This window comes from Mustela erminea, chromosome 1 (genome assembly GCF_009829155.1).
Source record: "Mustela erminea isolate mMusErm1 chromosome 1, mMusErm1.Pri, whole genome shotgun sequence".
Taxonomy (NCBI): Eukaryota; Metazoa; Chordata; class Mammalia; order Carnivora; family Mustelidae; genus Mustela; species Mustela erminea.
The window spans coordinates 218,249,159-218,264,864 of NC_045614.1; the positions used below are offsets into that span (position 1 = coordinate 218,249,159).

Consider the following 15,706-nt stretch of genomic DNA (forward strand, 5'->3'; position numbering starts at 1 on the left):
TTTTCATTTGGCCCTTGAGCTAAGGATGGTTTTTATATTTTTAAATAATTGTTTTTCTAAAAGTCCCAAAGAAAAATCTAAGACTGAAACGGTATATGACCTGCAAAGCCGAAAATATTCCTCCTGGCCTTCACGGATAAAGTGGGCAGACCCCCGGGCACAAAGTCCTCCATCTGGGGTCTCGGCGGAATGTCCTGGGAGTTAGTGAGGCATCAGTGAGATCTTTCCACTGGCCCTGCTCAACCTCTAGTCTTTGTGCCACGCTTGACTCTGTCACAGTCACTTTCTGGTAAGCCCCATGGAGTCTCATTCTACACCTGCTGAGCCCAGCTGAGGCCAAGGACTTACAGGGAACCCCCAGGCCGACTCTGGCTCTGCACCCCTCCTCGGTTCCTTCTCCGGCCGTGCCTCACAGCCTCCCGTGTCAGAAACGCTGCTCTTCATGTCCTCACCCGGCTGCAGTGCACGTGCTGTGCAAGGCACACACACTTGGCAGCTCTGTTCAAACTATTTTACACATACGGTCACGTTACTTCATCTGCAGATGTTACCCCAAAACGACTTTCCTTACACAGGGAACTTACGTGCATTCAAGTGGGGCTTGATTTTGTGGCATTCCCACAACACGCCCATTCCGTGGGGGGAAGGTCCCGTGTGCTTGGGTCTGGGGGAGGGCTCAGGACCCTAGTGGAAGGCACAGTCCCACAGTTGGAGCATTCAGCAGTTGTCCCTGACACACGGAGCTAGTGCTAACACGAGTGCCGCACTCTGATGTGGACATTCAGAAGGAGGCAGTCATTCCAACTCCCTGGGAGGGTCGGGGAGCCCAGAGGAGTACCTGAGGCGCTGTGGGATCTTTGGCTGCAGCCGGAAGGCCAGTAATCTTGCTGTACTCTGTGGCAGCAACATTCCAGCTAAACCCAGTGTAGCAAGAAGACCGCAAGCCGGCCGTCTGGCAGGAGTAGCTGCCCTTCCGTCCCGCAGCGGGGATCATGCTGGAACCCCGGCTTCCCCTGCGGCGCTGGAGTCTGGCGAACCTGCCGAAAGCTACGTTCTGGGTGAAGGGACCCACGAGGTGAGCCACTGCCAGGCCACTGTCCACGTGCCCCTCCTTAGGGACCCTAGGGCCGTCCCAGGGTCCCCCTGCTGTGAGCGCTTCTCAGGGTCACACCAGTGTCCAGGGTTCCTCTGGGTTGCTGTCGGTGACCCCCGCGGGCATCCCCGTGTCCACGTGCGGTCGGTGACTCCACCCGCGTCCCGGGGTCGCGCCCCTGTCTGTGTGCTGCCAGTGACCCGGGCGGCTGCCGCCCGGCAGCCCGGACGCCGCGTCTCGGGGGATCTGCACGGTGGGCAGCGGCCGTGCTCCGGGTGGCCAGGTGCTGGGGCGGGTGGAGACGTCCCCCGGGGCTTCCGGGCCGCAGCCCTCTCCACGGTCCGCGCGGGGCCTCCGCTCCGAGGTCCACGCGCGAGCCCCGCCTGCCCGCCCCGGCCCCGCCCCGGCCCCGCCCCGGCCCCGCCCCGGCCCCGCCCCGGCCCCGCCCCGGCCCCGCCCCCGCGTTTCTGTCGGAGGACAGCGCCGGCGCGCCTCCCCTTTAAGCCGCGCGCCCCGGAAGCGGTAGCGCGGCGGTGCCGGGGCCGGAAGTGGTGCGGCCGGCGGGCGGCGGCGGCGGCGGGCGGCCGGCTCCGGAGCTGCCTCGCGCGGCCGGGCGGGCCTCCCTGTCGCGGCGCCGCTCAGGCTCGGGCTGGCCCGGCGCGGCCTCGGGGCTGCCCATGGGGCGCGGGGGCCCGGGCCGGTGACGGCGGACGCCCATGGACGCCCCTGAGGCGCCGCAGCCGCCGGTGATCTACACCATGGAGAACAAGCCCATCGTCACCTGTGAGTGCCGCGGCCGCGGGGGGGCGGCCGTTGCGGGCCCGCCCCTCCCCCCGCCCCTCCCCCCGCGCCCCCCCGCGCCCCCCGCCCCCCCGCCCTCCCCGGGCGCTCCCGGCCCGGCCGCGGCCCGGAACGGAGGTGTGGCCCGGGCGGCGGCTGCGGCGGGGCCCTGCGCGCGCCGCCCCGACCTCCGACCCCGCCGGGACGCGCCGGCGGGCCGGGCGGCGGCGCTCGGGGAGGGCGGGGGGCGGGCGCCGGGGCCGAGTCCGCGGGCGCGTCCGTGGCCCCCGGAAAGGGCTCGGGGGAGCGCGAGGGCTGCGGGCGCCCGCGGGTAGGGGTCGGAGCCGCGCGACGCTCGCGGCCACGGGCGTGACAGCTGCGGGGGGAGCCGCGCCGGTCCCCGCGGACGAGGCCGCGCCCCGGGCAGCCCCGAACGCCCCGCTCTGCGCGGCCGGGCCGGTGCCCCCGCGTCGGGGCTGGCGGGCGGTCCTGGGCGCGCCGGGACTTCCGAGCGGCCGGACGCGAGCTTCGCGCCGGGGCGGACGAGGTCGGAGGCGCGCCGGCGGCCGGCGAGGTCTGGCGTGCCGCGGACCGGAGTTTCGGACTGTTGGGAGCGTAGCCCCCGCCGGTGCCCCGTGCGCTGCTGCCCCGTGCGCTCGCGGGCTGTGCGCGGAGGCGCCGCGGCCGCGAGGACGAGCGGGAGCCCACCGCGCGGGGGCCCTGGGCTCGCGGCTGTCCGAGGGTCTTCCTTCCGGCGTGCGGGGTCCGGCCGGCCGACGCGCTTCTCCTGCTCCCGCGCCAGAGCCCCGAGAGGCCGTGTGAGGTTTGGGTTCGTGGCTTCCCCTCCAGGTGAGAAACCTCCTTCGGGACCGCGGCTGCGTCTCCGCGAAGTCCGGACCCTGCCGTCGTTCGGGGACAGCCGTGCGCACCCGGGCTTGTGCCCTGAGTGTCTGCCTAGACGCCGCACCGCGCTCTGCCCTCGGCCCCGGAGGACGGGTCCCTGTAGGGCTGGTCCCTCCCGCAGGCGCCAGGTGCTTTCCAGGGCCTCCGGGAACAGGGGCCGCGCCCCGGGGTCTTCCTGTTCGGTGCCAGGGCCTGGAGGTGCCTCCCCGGCGCCCCGCGGCTGGTCCGTGTCTCCACCCCCGAGGCTGGACAGGTTTCTGCGGACTTGCTGCAAGTGCGCTTCGGAGGTCAGGTTCTTAAGTCTCAGCACCGGGCGTGTGAGTTGTCGTCCTTGTGGACACTGGTGCACACACGGGTTTACCGTCTGCGTTCTTGCCCGCCGGGGACGCGGCGGCCTTTCCCCCGGATTCACCCAAGTTCCGGTCCGTGGGCGGCCCCGTGTACAGCGCTGGAGCCCGTGTTCTCACGGCGTCTGCCTCGTTGGGGTCTGGGGGAAGAAAGGGGCTTCGGGAACTTTCAGACGGAGTTAGCTGGGAAGTAAGAAAGAGCTCCACGAGGCACGGGTTTGTGAGCTTCCCAGCTCACCCTTGAGTTATGTTTGGGGTTTCCGGGCTTGGGGCTGCAGCTTTGGGGGCACTTGTCCCGGTTTTGCCTCAGGCCTTCTGTGTCTGCTCCATTCGGTCCGCCCCTGGTCTTGTGAAGGAGGAGCTGCTCTAAGCCGCGGACACTAACGCAGTGGGAAGGAGGCTCCTTCTTCCTGGAAGTTTTGATTTGATACCGGTACCTGGTCTCCTCGTTGCCACGCTGTGTTCCTGGTCTGGCTGCCTCCTGTCCTGGGACACCGGCCGGCCTCGGCGGCCCCATCCCGTCGGAGTGCTTCCCTTCCGACGAGAGCGGAGTTTGTGCCGGGCTGGAGTTTTCTCCGAGAACGTGGGACGCGTGGAGTGGACCTTTCTGAGGAGAAGGAGAGTGTGTCTGCCTCGCGGAAGTGTAGGGGCCGTTTAGGTGTGTGTCGCTGTGAGCAGAGGGGAGAGTCTCCGGAGACTGGGGTAACCAGAGCCCATGATTACGTGAGAGCTGCTGAGTGATCTTAATAGTATCCTGAAGCTCCCTGAACGTTTTACTGGCCTTCACTCCGCCACTAAGAGATTCCCAACCTGCCGCCCCTTCTCGGACCACCTCAGCAGGGGATGCGCTTTGACCACGACTGGCAAAGCCAGTAAGTACCATCGAGCCTGCGCGACGGCTCGGGGACTGACTGTGCACCGACGTCGTGCAGCGGATCCCCTACTCGGCAATCTGAGTACCGGCACTGTGATGTCTTCATCATGGAGAATGCACCATGAGACCGAGAAGAAACCCAGCCGGTTTGATCCGAGTTTAGGTGTCGGCATAGATTATTTCGTTATCCGCAGCGCTGGGTCCGTTCTCTGCTTTAGGATGGGGACAGGTTTCTCTTCCAAGGGAGTGTTGGGGGAGACACGCTCCTTTTCCAGCTCTCTCCTCTGGCAGACAGTTACTGTAGTTCCGCTGATCGGTGGCATCTCTTTGTTGACCCTGCGCATCGTGCCGAGAAGAGCACGTGCCGTCCACACAGGATTTATGGTGTTCGAGGCGCCGCAGTGCCCCGTGCAGACGCTCCGATCTCAGCATCCCTTCCCGGACCGCGCTGTTTCTTCTTCCGGATCTCTGGTTCGGGGTTTCACGTCTGCCGCTCTGAATTTTGCAGGAGGGAAAAAGGCAGCAGAATTGAGCAGATGCAGGAGGCTGTGTGCCTGGCTGGAGTTTGACTTTTCCGCCTTAGGGTGAAGTTTTTAAATGTGCGGGTGGTTGATGTCCCGCCTACCCTGAAGGTGTGGGGCTTGTGATTCAACCACTGCCTCTCGAGTCCCAGAGAAGTCGCTTCAAATGTCTTTTGTTCTGATCGATGCGCAGCAGTGCAGAGCTGGCCCGTCCTGACCTCTCACGCCCAGAACGACCAACAGCTGAGACACCGGAGGAACATTCGTCCTCAGAAACCTCACTCGTTCCGTGACTGACGGTGCCACCGGATGTCCTTGCCCGGGTCGGTGTGCTGTTTGTGCCTGTGCCTGCTTGAAACAAGAGGTCTTTTATGGGGGACCTCGGGCGCTTCATGGTCTCATCCACGTGAGACAGAGATGGCCATAGTACCGGTCTCAGGGGGTCCGCACAGAGTTGGAAGAATGAACTTGGGGAAAGCACCCAGAAGAGGAATCACCGTGCAAACTGTTAGCCTGACCGCTGAGGAGTGGTTCCTAGACTGTTCACAGGGCCTAGGTGTCTCAATGACTTTATCATGACATGTTTAGGTTAAGAAGAATACTTAATAGCTCCATTGATTAAATAGTTAGGTTCAAATAATTTTATTAAAGGAGTATCATGTTGTAACAGTAGCTATTTGAGAGAAATCATATGCATGAGTTAGAAGAAACATTTTTATTTTTTTTTCTTTTTAAGATTTTATTTATCCGTTTGACAGAGAGAGAGCACAAGTAGGTAGAACAGCAGGCAGGGGGAGAGGGAGAAGCGGGCTCTCCGCTGAGAGGAGAGCCCGATGCGGGGCTCGATCCGAGGACCCTGGGATCATGACCTGCGCCGAAGGCAGCCGCTTAACCCACTGAGCCACGCAGGCGCCCTAGAAGAAACGTTTTTCATTCTTAGACAAGTGCGGTGACACACTGATGCGGTGGTTGCCCCGTCGGACACTGTACAGCTTCGCTAGCTTGGGAGTCCGATTGGACATCGCCCCCCTCTTTGTCGCTTTCTTTTGGTGGTACTTCTTTTATCATAGCAGCCACGCTGTTCTGTGACACACTCGTGTCCTTGGAAGGGAGGTAGCAGGACCGAGTACTGAAACGGCACACCTCAGGGGGGGCCTGGTGCATCTGCAGCATCGCCGTTCTCATCCGTTTGGAGCGCCATGGGGGGTGCGGCTTTGCTGTGGTGCCCGTGGTCCAAGTAGGTGCAGCAGCCCCAGGGCGGACGTGCACTGATGATGTAGGAGTAAAACGTTCCTTTTCCGTTTGAACATCGGCTTACAGGCCCGATTTACAAGATGCGCCTCAGAAGCGTTCCTAGTAAATTTGGTGTGTGCAAGTGAAAGTCAGCGGCCTGATTTTCGTTTTTTAAGTCCGGATGCATGTCAGAGAGTATCAAGCATGGCAGGCCTCCCAGAGCCAGTCTCTGCCTGGGAGGGACTGGACCACAAGGTAGGGGGTCCACACGGACACACGGGAAGGGCCAAGGGGTCGGGCTTTGGTGGGAGTGCGAATGACTGACCCAAGAACTTATTGTCTAAAAAAGCTTTTTGCCAGTGTTGACGCTTCCCTTCATGGCTATTGCATGCTGTCTTGTGTCTGTGTCTCAGGGTCCGTGCCGATTCCCCGCTGCTGCCCGGGCCTGGATGCCGCGGGCCCTGCTCTGGCCCTTGTCAGGCAGCCCCCTCGCTCTGCAGGCCTCGGAGCCGGCCCCGGGGCTCTCCTGCCCCGTCCCGTCAGGTCTGCTGGGATCTGGTCTCCACCTGACTTGATGTGCCTTCCCCAGTGGATCGGGCTCACAGGGTATTTGGGCTCTAAGTAAAAACGGATGCCCTTGGGGTCATTCCTGACGACTCCTTTTCATCACAATTGGCGGTCAGTCTGTCCTGTCTTTTATCTTTGACACTTATCCAGAAGTCAGCCACTTCTCCCCACCTTTACTGTTGCTCCCCCAAATGCAAGCCGCCTTCGCCTTGCCCTGGGTGTGCTCCTGCGGCCTCCGGTGGCCTCCCTGGTTTCATGCCAGCCCCTTGAGGCGAGTTCTCCGGGGGGCGGGGGGCGATCCCTCCGGGGGTCCTCAGAGGCACGCTTGCCTCCTGGGACCCTTCCAGGGCTAGCCGCCTTCCGAGCGCAACCCTCGCAGACCTTCCTGTGGGCCCGGCTCGGGCCTCACCCCACCAGCCCCGTGGCTTTCTGGCCGCCCGCACTGCCCTTCTGACTCCTCACTGCCTCCCCCCCCGCTCCGGGAGCTGCTCCCGGACCACCTCCCGCACCTGCTCACTGTCGGGCTTACCGCTGACTTGATGCAGTCTTCTTGGCCCCGCAGCCCCCGACACAAACATTTTGTTTTTCCTTCGCTCATTGTCTTTCGTCTGCCCCGACCCAGGCTGCCTGCGAGCCGCAGGGTGAGGGCCTGGCGTCTGCTGGTCCCTGCTGGCCTCCTGGCTCCTGCGGCCGAGCTGGGCACGCAGCTGGGCACGCAGTAGGCGCTCAGAAAATATCCACTGAATAAATAGAATAGATAAATGAGTGAGCGTCTCTCTAGGAAACAACGGTGCTGTCTTTGAGGCGTCCGTAAGTTAGAGGCTTTTGACAGCATAGAGGTATGTTCTTGAAATGCGGGTCATGTTGGGCTAAGACAGCTTTGTGGGAAATGCTTAGAGAGCCTGAGCCCTGATCACCCAGACTTGTTTTAGGGAGCCTGCTGGGTGCCTAGTGTTTGCGCTGCTGCAGACCTTCTCTGCAGGCTTCGGACCCGGGCGTCCAGGTCAATCCAGCAGGAGAAGAGAGGCCCACTGATGCGCTAGGGACCGTCTTCCCTGCGCTGGTCCTTCAGAACGGGGTTCAGATATGCTTTCTTTAAGTCCGTAGAAGTTTATGACCACACGCAAGCCTTCTTGGGTCGCGGATTCAGCCTCTGAGGGGAGCGGGTAGGACCGAAGGTCTGCCCAGCTGGCATTTGCATGAGGCCTTGAAAGAGGAGCTCTGTAAGGTTCCAAACCAGCCTCAGCCCTAAAAATGCATAAATAAAGGAGGAATAGATTTCTAAAATAAAGAATGGAATCCGGCAGTGGACTTGCTGGGTCAGAAGGTCAGAGCGGTTGGAATATTGCCGGCTGCTTCCCAGTCGCTCTGGGAAGAGGTGCGTTTCGAGGCCCACTCGGCAGGCAGACTTGTTCTTTGGTGTCTTCACGGAGCTTTCATCTGCCTGCTGGAAGGTTCCTCCACCATCCGGCCGCAGAGCTGTGCCCCCGGCAGCGGCACCTGTTGCGTTCCCTTGTGCTCCTTAGCAGGTGATCCCCACTTCTCCCCCAGGTGTGGGCAGCCTCTCTCTGCTTTTTGTCTATCCACAGTGGTGTTCTCTCGATGTTTCTAGACATGAGATCACGTGGCGTGCAGTCTCGCGGCTGGCTTTCCTCGCCCAGCCGTGTTCGGGGGCTCAGCAGCCTCCTCTGTGGAGGTCGTGCCGTCCCCTGTCGTGTGTTCCTTCTGTCATCTCCGGGTGGTCCGCTGTGCGGGTGGACCCCGTCTTGTTTATCTCTTCTCCAGGCGAGGGGCGTGGGGGTTGTCGGTGCTCTGTGGCTGCCGTGAGGAGAGCTGCTGGGAGCACTTGCACGCCCGAGCGCGGGCTCCTGTTCCAGTCTTCGTGCGGAGATTGCAGGAGCGGAATTGCTGTGTTGGGTGATAAGCTGATGTCTGACTTGTTAAGAAATTGCTAGATAGTCCCCGAATCTGTACTGTCTCAGGTCCCCGCCAGCGGTGGTTGAGGGTTCCAGTGGCTCCGTATCCCTGCGGACACACACTTGTCTGTCTTTTATTAGCTCTCCGAGTGGACATGAAGTGCTGTCTGGTTGGGTTTCAATTTGCATTTCCCTCACGACTAGTGAAGTTGAGCCTTTTGGCCTATTCTTATCAGCCATTTGTACATCTTCTTGAGTGAAATGTTTACTTAGATATTTTGCCCATTTTTAAATTACATTATCACTGAATTATAAGAGTTGATGATATTTGCTGATACATGTCCTTTTTCAGATCTGTGATTTATTTGTGAATACTCTTTCCTAGCTTTTGACTGTATTTTTTTTTTTAATATTTTATTTATTTATTTGACAGAGATCACAAGTAGTCAGAGAGGCAGGCAGAGAGAGAGGAGGAAGCAGGCTCCCTGCTGAGCAGAGAGCCCGATGCGGGGCTCGATCCCAGGACCCTGAGACCATGACCCGAGCTGAAGGCAGAGGCTCAACCCACTGAGCCACCCAGGCGCCCCTGAAATACATTTTTAATTTTGAAGAAGTCTAGTTAACGCTTTTTTCCTCATGGATTGTGCTTTCGATGTTCTCTCCGGAGTCTTTGTCCAGCCCAAGGTGGTTGTAGTTGTCCGCGGGGCATGTACCTGATGATCAGTGAAGTTCTTACGTGTTTATTGCTGGCGGGACCCCTTCTGAGCTATGTGCTCAGCCGCGTTTCTCGGACATTCAAGAGGTGTGACCAAAAGCATGTCTAAAACATGAACTGGAGTAGCATTAGGAAAAAATGTGCTTTCTGTTTTTGTACTTTACACCATATGCATTAGTTTCCCAGCACTGTTGTCACAAATGACCAGAAACTTGCTGGCTTCAAGCAAGGGAAATACATTCTCTCAGGGGTCTGGGGACCAGCAGTTGGAAGTGAAGGTGTCGGGAGGCTGTGCGCTCCCTCCTGCAGCTCCGGGGAGGGTCCGTCCTGCCTCTTCCAGCTCCGGCTGTCGTTGGAGCCACGTGGCTACCGTCTCTGCATTTGCTCTTCTGTCCCTCATCACAACACTGGTCACTGGATTTAGGGCCCATCCAGATGATCTGGGGGATCTCATTTGAGATCCTGAACTTCATTACAGTTACAAAGATCCTTTTTCAAAGGAGATCCCATCCACAGGCTCTCGGGCTCAGGCGCGGACAAGTCGTTCCGGGGCCATGTTCCTTCCCTACAAGGCGGTGTCTGCCTTGGTGTCCTGGTGCGTAGCCGCCAGCATCCATTGGGCTGCTCTGGTTTTATATCGCTGCTTCTATCTTTAGAGGTTTGTCCTCGTCAGCTCTTGGCCACGGGAGTGATTCCTGGGCGTCTGGGACCTGGGGCTCTAGATGTTGACCCAAGGTGGGATGATCTCTTAGAAATAGCGAACATTTTTTGTAGTCTCTCCTTCCTTGATTATTTTCCCCTCGGGAAACAAATGCCTTTATTTGGCTTTTTGGGCTTCTGTTCTGTAATGTTTTGTTCCTTCATATTATTTTAGGCCCTTGTTTGCAAAACTAAAAAAAAAAAAGTGAGTAGAGAAATTGCGAAGAAACTGACAACAGATTTAGACCTCGGTCTCACTGGGAACTGTTGTATGTTTGGAAAGTTTTCTTGTTTTTAGCAGATCTGTTTAGCACTTGGAAGCAGTTGGATATATTTTAGAGCTAAGGATTTTAGGTAGAGCCTTGGCACTAACGATATCCCGTTGGGGTAGTAATTTTTACTACCTTGCCGTGCACCATTCATGGGCACTTTTAGACCAGCTGGATCAGTTAGTAAGTTTGCAAGCACGGAGGCGGACAACAGAGTGGGCCGTCAGGGGTCATTTTGAAGCAGAAGCCCCGAAGGCCAGCTCCGCTGTGCCCGAGCCCTCAGTGTGTGACGGCCCAGGGAGGACCAACAGCCAGGTGCCCGACTTCTTTGCCACGGCTTCACCGAGCAGCTGGGGAGGCAGACACCATCTGCCCACATGGAAGGAAGGGGGACTTGTCCCTAAAATTACCCCGCAGAGAAAGCCTTTGCCGCAGAGTGAAGTGGAATAGAAGTCTCGCTTACTTTGGTTCAGCAGTCGAAGCACTGAGTCAGTCAGCCGTGCTGGAGGTGTTCAGTGTGATCTTACCCGTTCTAAAATTGCATTCGTATCCCGAGACCATAATCTGACAGCCAGCAGTGCTGGCACCACTGCCGCAGGGTGTCCGAGCTCTGGGGTCCGGCGCTGGCTGGTGTAGACTACAAGGGGTCGGGCCAGGCTCCCCGGTCAGCAGGTGCACACTGTGCTTCTGGGCTCCGCACTGTTGCCGGGGCTTGGGTCACCTCTGCCGGCAAAGACCTCAGCCCTCGTGGAGCTTCCAGTCCACTGGGAGGAGGGGCACGACGGGCAAAAATAGCAAATGATGCAGTCGGTGATTAGTGCTGTGGAAGAAAGAAAGGGATAAGGGAGGTGGGAGAGTTGGAGCATTTCACACTTTCTATGATGGAAGGTTGGCAAATGTGTGCGGAGCAGAGTAGTATAATGAAACCCCCAGACCTGTCCCCCGACTCCACCAGTTGGGAGGATTGGCCAGTCCTGCCCCTGTCTGCGCCTGTTCCCACCAACCCTGTGTTCGTCCAAAGCAGACCCCGAGGGTGACGTCACGGACCTGCACGTGCGTGTGTTACGGGGTGAGGCGTTGTCTCCCCTCTCGTGTGCTGGAGCCCTGAAGGCCGGGGTGACGGTTTGGAGCCGGGGTGTTCGGGGGGGAGCGGGCTGGAAGAGGACCAAAGCTGGGCCCCGAGGATGGAGCCAGGGGCCTCGCGCGAGGAGGAAGAGTGCGCTCCCTCCCTCCCCAAACCCCGAGGAACTGAACGGCCCGGCATCTTGACCTGGGACTTCCAGCTTCCGGAATTGGGGGGACAAGTCGGTGTTGGTGAAACCACCCCGTCACATCTTCCATCCTGGCAGCCCAAGCTGAGACAGTGTGTGTCCCTCAAGACGGCGTATCGCTAAGAGATCAGGACTTTTAAAAGCATAACTGTAAAGCCTTTTTCACATCTAAAACAATTTTCCCTAGTATCGAATACTCAGCGTTTACATTTTCAGTGTGTCTTCAATGTCTTTTTCTTTTAAGCCCTTTGAATTAATTGGTGTCCACATAAGGTTTGGAGCCCGTGCTCTCCGTCTGGCTTCAAATCTCGGGTTTCCCCCGTCCCCCCCTTGTTCCGGGCGGTTGACGGAAGAGCTCGGGCTCGGGCCTGTGGCCTGCCCTCCTCCTGCCTCCCGCTTGGCCGGCGGTGTCCCGGGTGCCTTCCGCCCTTGGAGTTCTGTGTCTCCTGGAAGATGGTCCTCGGAGCCAGAGGCTGGCTCAGGTTCAGGTTGAATGTTTTTGGCAAGATAGTCTTCTCCACCGGCCCCGTGCGGGCCCCACTGGGGTCTCTCTGGTGGGAGCGGCCTTTCTGTGGCTCACACCCTGTGGGGCACAGACTGGCGGGATTCCAGTGTTACCGTTTCGTCTTCACTTGTTAGTGGAAATGTGTCCGTATAAAGCGTGTGTGGGGAGCACCTGGTGGCTCAGTCGGTTTAACGCCTGCCCAGGGTCCTGGGATCGAGCCCCACATTGGGCTCCCTGCTCTGCGGGGAGCCTCCTCCTCCCCCTCCCTCTGCTGCTCCCCCTGCTTGTGCTCTCTCTCTCTCCCTCTCAAATAAATAGAACCTTTTAAGCAATGGTGTGTACGTGTGTCGCGTGCTCGTCCAGTGGTGTGGGTTGTGTGGGTTCACGCACTCACAGGGAGTGTCCTCCAGTGGTGATCATTTACCTTTTGTTTTTTTTTTTAAGTATCATTATGAATGTAAGGATTTAAACCCACCTGCTTTTTTTTTTTTTTTAAGATTTTATTTATTTATTTGACAGAGATCACAAGTAGGCAGAGCAGCAGGCAGAGAGAGAGAGAAGGAAGCAGGCTCCCTGCTAAGCAGAGAGCCCGACGTGGGGCTCAATCCCAGGACCCTGAGATCATGACCTGAGCTGAAGCCAGAGGCTTAACCCACTGAGCCACCCAGGTGCCCCAAGAATTCTTTTTCTTTTTTTTAAAGATTTTATTTTATTTATTTGACAGAGATCACAAGTAGACAGAGAGGCAGGCTTCCCACTGTGCAGAGAGCCCAATGCGGGGCTCGATCGCAGGACCCTGGGATCATGACCTGGGCTGAAGGCACAGGCTTTAACCCACGGAGCCACCCAGGCGCCCCCCGACCTGCTTTGTTTCAGTCGGTGGCCTGTGCGGTCCTTGCCAACCTGCCCGTGGTTCCGTCTTTGCTGTTTAGTTGGCCTCTGAGTTGTAAGAGTCTTTGTGAGTGTCTGCTGTTAACGTGTTCCAGACTCATTTCCAGCCTTGGCCCTGGAGTCTGCCCTTTCTCCAAGGAGCCCTGCTGCTTTTTAGTGAGGAAAGGTTTTCTAAGACCCTAGTCGATATGCTTGGGCTGCTGACGGCCGCTGAGTCTTTGTTTCAGGGCCAGAGCTGGGAGTGCAGAGGTGAGGCATGCCCTGACGTTCCCTGGGTCCTTGTGAGTCAATTTCAGGACTCGGCTTTTTTTTTTTTTTTTTAAAGATTTTATTTATTTATTTGACAGAGAGAGAGATCACAAGTAGGCAGAGAGGCAGGCAGTGAGAGAGGAAGGGAAGCAGGCTCCCTGCTGAGCAGAGAGCCCTATGCGGGACTCGATCTCAGGATCCTGAGATCATGACCTGAGCCGAAGGCAGTGGCTTAATCCACTGAGCCTCCCAGGCGCCCTCGGTAGTTTTTTTTTTTAAAGATTTAAAAAAAAAAACTATTTATTTGACAGGCAGAGAGGCAGGCAGAGAGAGAGGGGGAAGCAGGCTCCCTGCTGAGCAGAGAGCCCGATGCGGGGCTTGATCCCAGGACCCCAAGATCATGACCCAAGCAGAAGACAGAGGCTTATTAACCCACTGAGCCACCCAGGTGCCCTAGGACTCGGCGGTTTCAATGAACCGCTAGATCTTCTGTGTTTTCTTTCTTCCCATTCTGCGGAGACTTGGGGGTGACAGGTAGAGCGCTCTCAGACCAGAGCTGCCTCGCTCTCCCCCGGCGGGCTCTTCCCCCATTGCTGATCATGCAGGCCGGTCTGGGAATAGTCCTTTCTCACAAACCCCTAGCGGCCGCTGCCTGTCCGGGAGCCCCTGATCCCACCTTGTATGGCCTCTGCCCCTTTGCCACCAGCAGTGACTCGTGAGCAGAGATTTCAGATGCTTCTAGTGTTCTCTGTAGCGCTTGGACATCTCACACCAGGAGGCATGGGCCGCCGGCCAGCCTTGTTCTTTCTCTGGGGCTCTGCTGCCAGCCGTGGGCACATTTAACTCCCTTTGTTTTCTTTTTTTTCCCCTGATATTTTTAGAGAAAGCTTTTTTAAAATTTAACTTTGTTTTGTAATCACATAAAATGTTTACATGCTCTCACAACCGGATCTTCTAAGCGAGGTATGGAGCGCAGATTTCTGTCCTTTCCCCACTGACTCTGTCCTCACCTAAATATTCTCCTGCCGTTGGAAAAAAATTCATACGCATTCGTACTTCCCTTCTTAGGAAGCAGGTCACAGACCAAGAAACAGTTCCCCTGCCTCCCTTTTTCTCTCAGCACTTCCTAGAGATCCTGCTCGTTGGACTTTCCAGCCGCACAGAGCTCCATCCGTGGTGTGGATCATGGGTGTTCTGTGGTTGATGCTCCTCTGGTCCTGTCGGGAAACTGGATGGTTCTGTCTCTTGCTCTTTCAAATAACCCTGAATCAGACAGCCTCATGGTGCAGTCTGTTGGGATGGATTCCTTCAGGGATCGCTGGGGCCGTGGTAAACTCGTAATTTTGCTGAATATCGCTAAATTCCTCTTGGTAATGGTGAGCCTTTTGGAGGCGGCAGCCAGACCTCACTGAGAAAGTGGTCTTTGGGAACTCTGGGGAACGGGGGGTTTCAGGAGCGGGTCTCTCCAGAGCCCCGGCGCAGGGCTGGGCCTGAAGCAGGCCCCTCTCTCCAGCTGGAAACGCTGTGATGCCAGCTGCTGCGGTCACCCTGTAGTTCTTTACGTGAAAATCTGTGAACTGTTCAGGTTCCTTCTTCCCCGCACTTGCATTCAGATGCCTTCATCCAGACCTTCGGTTTGTCTCTGCTCCTTACGTTTGGGTCGTGTTTGGTCTCTAAGCTCCAGAGAACGGCCAGTTGGCCTCCCGGTTAGAAGCATCTGCTTAAACCCCGCGGTGCTTGTGGCTTGTGCTCAATTGTCTTTCCTGCTGGAAAGGACAAAGACTTCCGGGGCTGCATATCTTGTCTCTCTGTGGGACCTCGTCTCTCTGTTCTCTGTGGATAAGCATTGGCTCCCTTTCTGCAGACTCCTGTGGCGTGCAGTTCAGTTATCACAGACATACTCTCTGCCTTTTCCCCTTTGATCACCCGGGGGTAGTCATTGGTACAGAGACCGGCTCCTGGGAGAGGGAGAAGCAGCGTGGGCGGGCGCCCGTGTGCACGGGCCTCAGAGCGAGGGTCGAGGGTTGAGGGTCGGGGTGGAGCCGGAAGCGGGATGGAGTGGGCGTTACCGGATCGCCAGCAAGGAAATGGCAGGACGTTCTGATGCGTGATCTGAAATGGGCATTTGGGCAGGACGGCTGACAGGCAGGTAAAGGCCACCCCCACCGTCCCCATCTTGTTGGCTGTAGGAATTAGCTTCCTTCCAACGTGGCCTCTGCAGCAGGAGGCTGGGACGGCTCGCTTGTTTCATGTCAGGCCTGTGCCTCGCCATGAAGGAAGGGCAGTGTGTGCGCGCAGAAGCGGGTCCGTTGCCCAGTCATTTCAGGGCACAGACTAAGCCTTGGCTTCTACTTCTAGAATCTGGGTGGCGTCTGATCTCGTGTGTTTTTTCTCCTGAACCCCACTCCCCACCTCTGAGCCCCAAATGTGAAGCCTTTGCTGTGCAGACAGTCTGGGAGGGCCACGACCATGCGTTTGGTGTCGGTTTTCCCCATGAGAGAGCTGCCGACGTGAGGCATTAATTTTCCCTCCTGTGCCGGTGTACGAGCCGCACAGCGCAGACGCCCTGCGCTCGGTTGACCGGGCTGACACGCCTTCCCAGCTCGTGACCTTGGATGTCTGTATCCTTCATTTGCAAGTCTGTTCGGCTAGAAGCTGTTCAGGAACAGTTCATTCATTCGGTGTGTGGTCTCTGGGCAGGGACAGGCATCGTTAGGGCGAGTGTCCGTGCTCTCTTCAGTTAACCCCCGTTTTCAAGCAGGAGCACGCTGCTCCCTGGTGAACTCTAGCTTTCTTTGGTTAACGGCATGCTTAAAGAATGGCTCTTTCTGAACATGTTTCTATACAACAGAGGCCAGGTAAAGTACATGTTT

At 57.8% G+C, this 15,706-nt stretch overlaps 1 protein-coding gene across 3 annotated transcripts in view; it reads left to right on the forward strand.

Moving 5' to 3' along the window:
- The first annotated feature begins 1,655 nt into the window (after window positions 1–1,655).
- The window catches only part of TRAPPC10 (trafficking protein particle complex 10), a 77,755-nt gene continuing 63,704 nt past the window's right edge, over window positions 1,656–15,706 (forward strand). For all 3 annotated transcript variants that reach the window (XM_032356517.1, XM_032356526.1, XM_032356536.1), the window contains exon 1: window positions 1,656–1,876. In XM_032356517.1, the coding sequence (XP_032212408.1) occupies window positions 1,810–1,876 (67 nt within the window). In that variant the 5' untranslated portion in view covers window positions 1,656–1,809. The remainder of the gene's footprint in view (window positions 1,877–15,706) is intronic.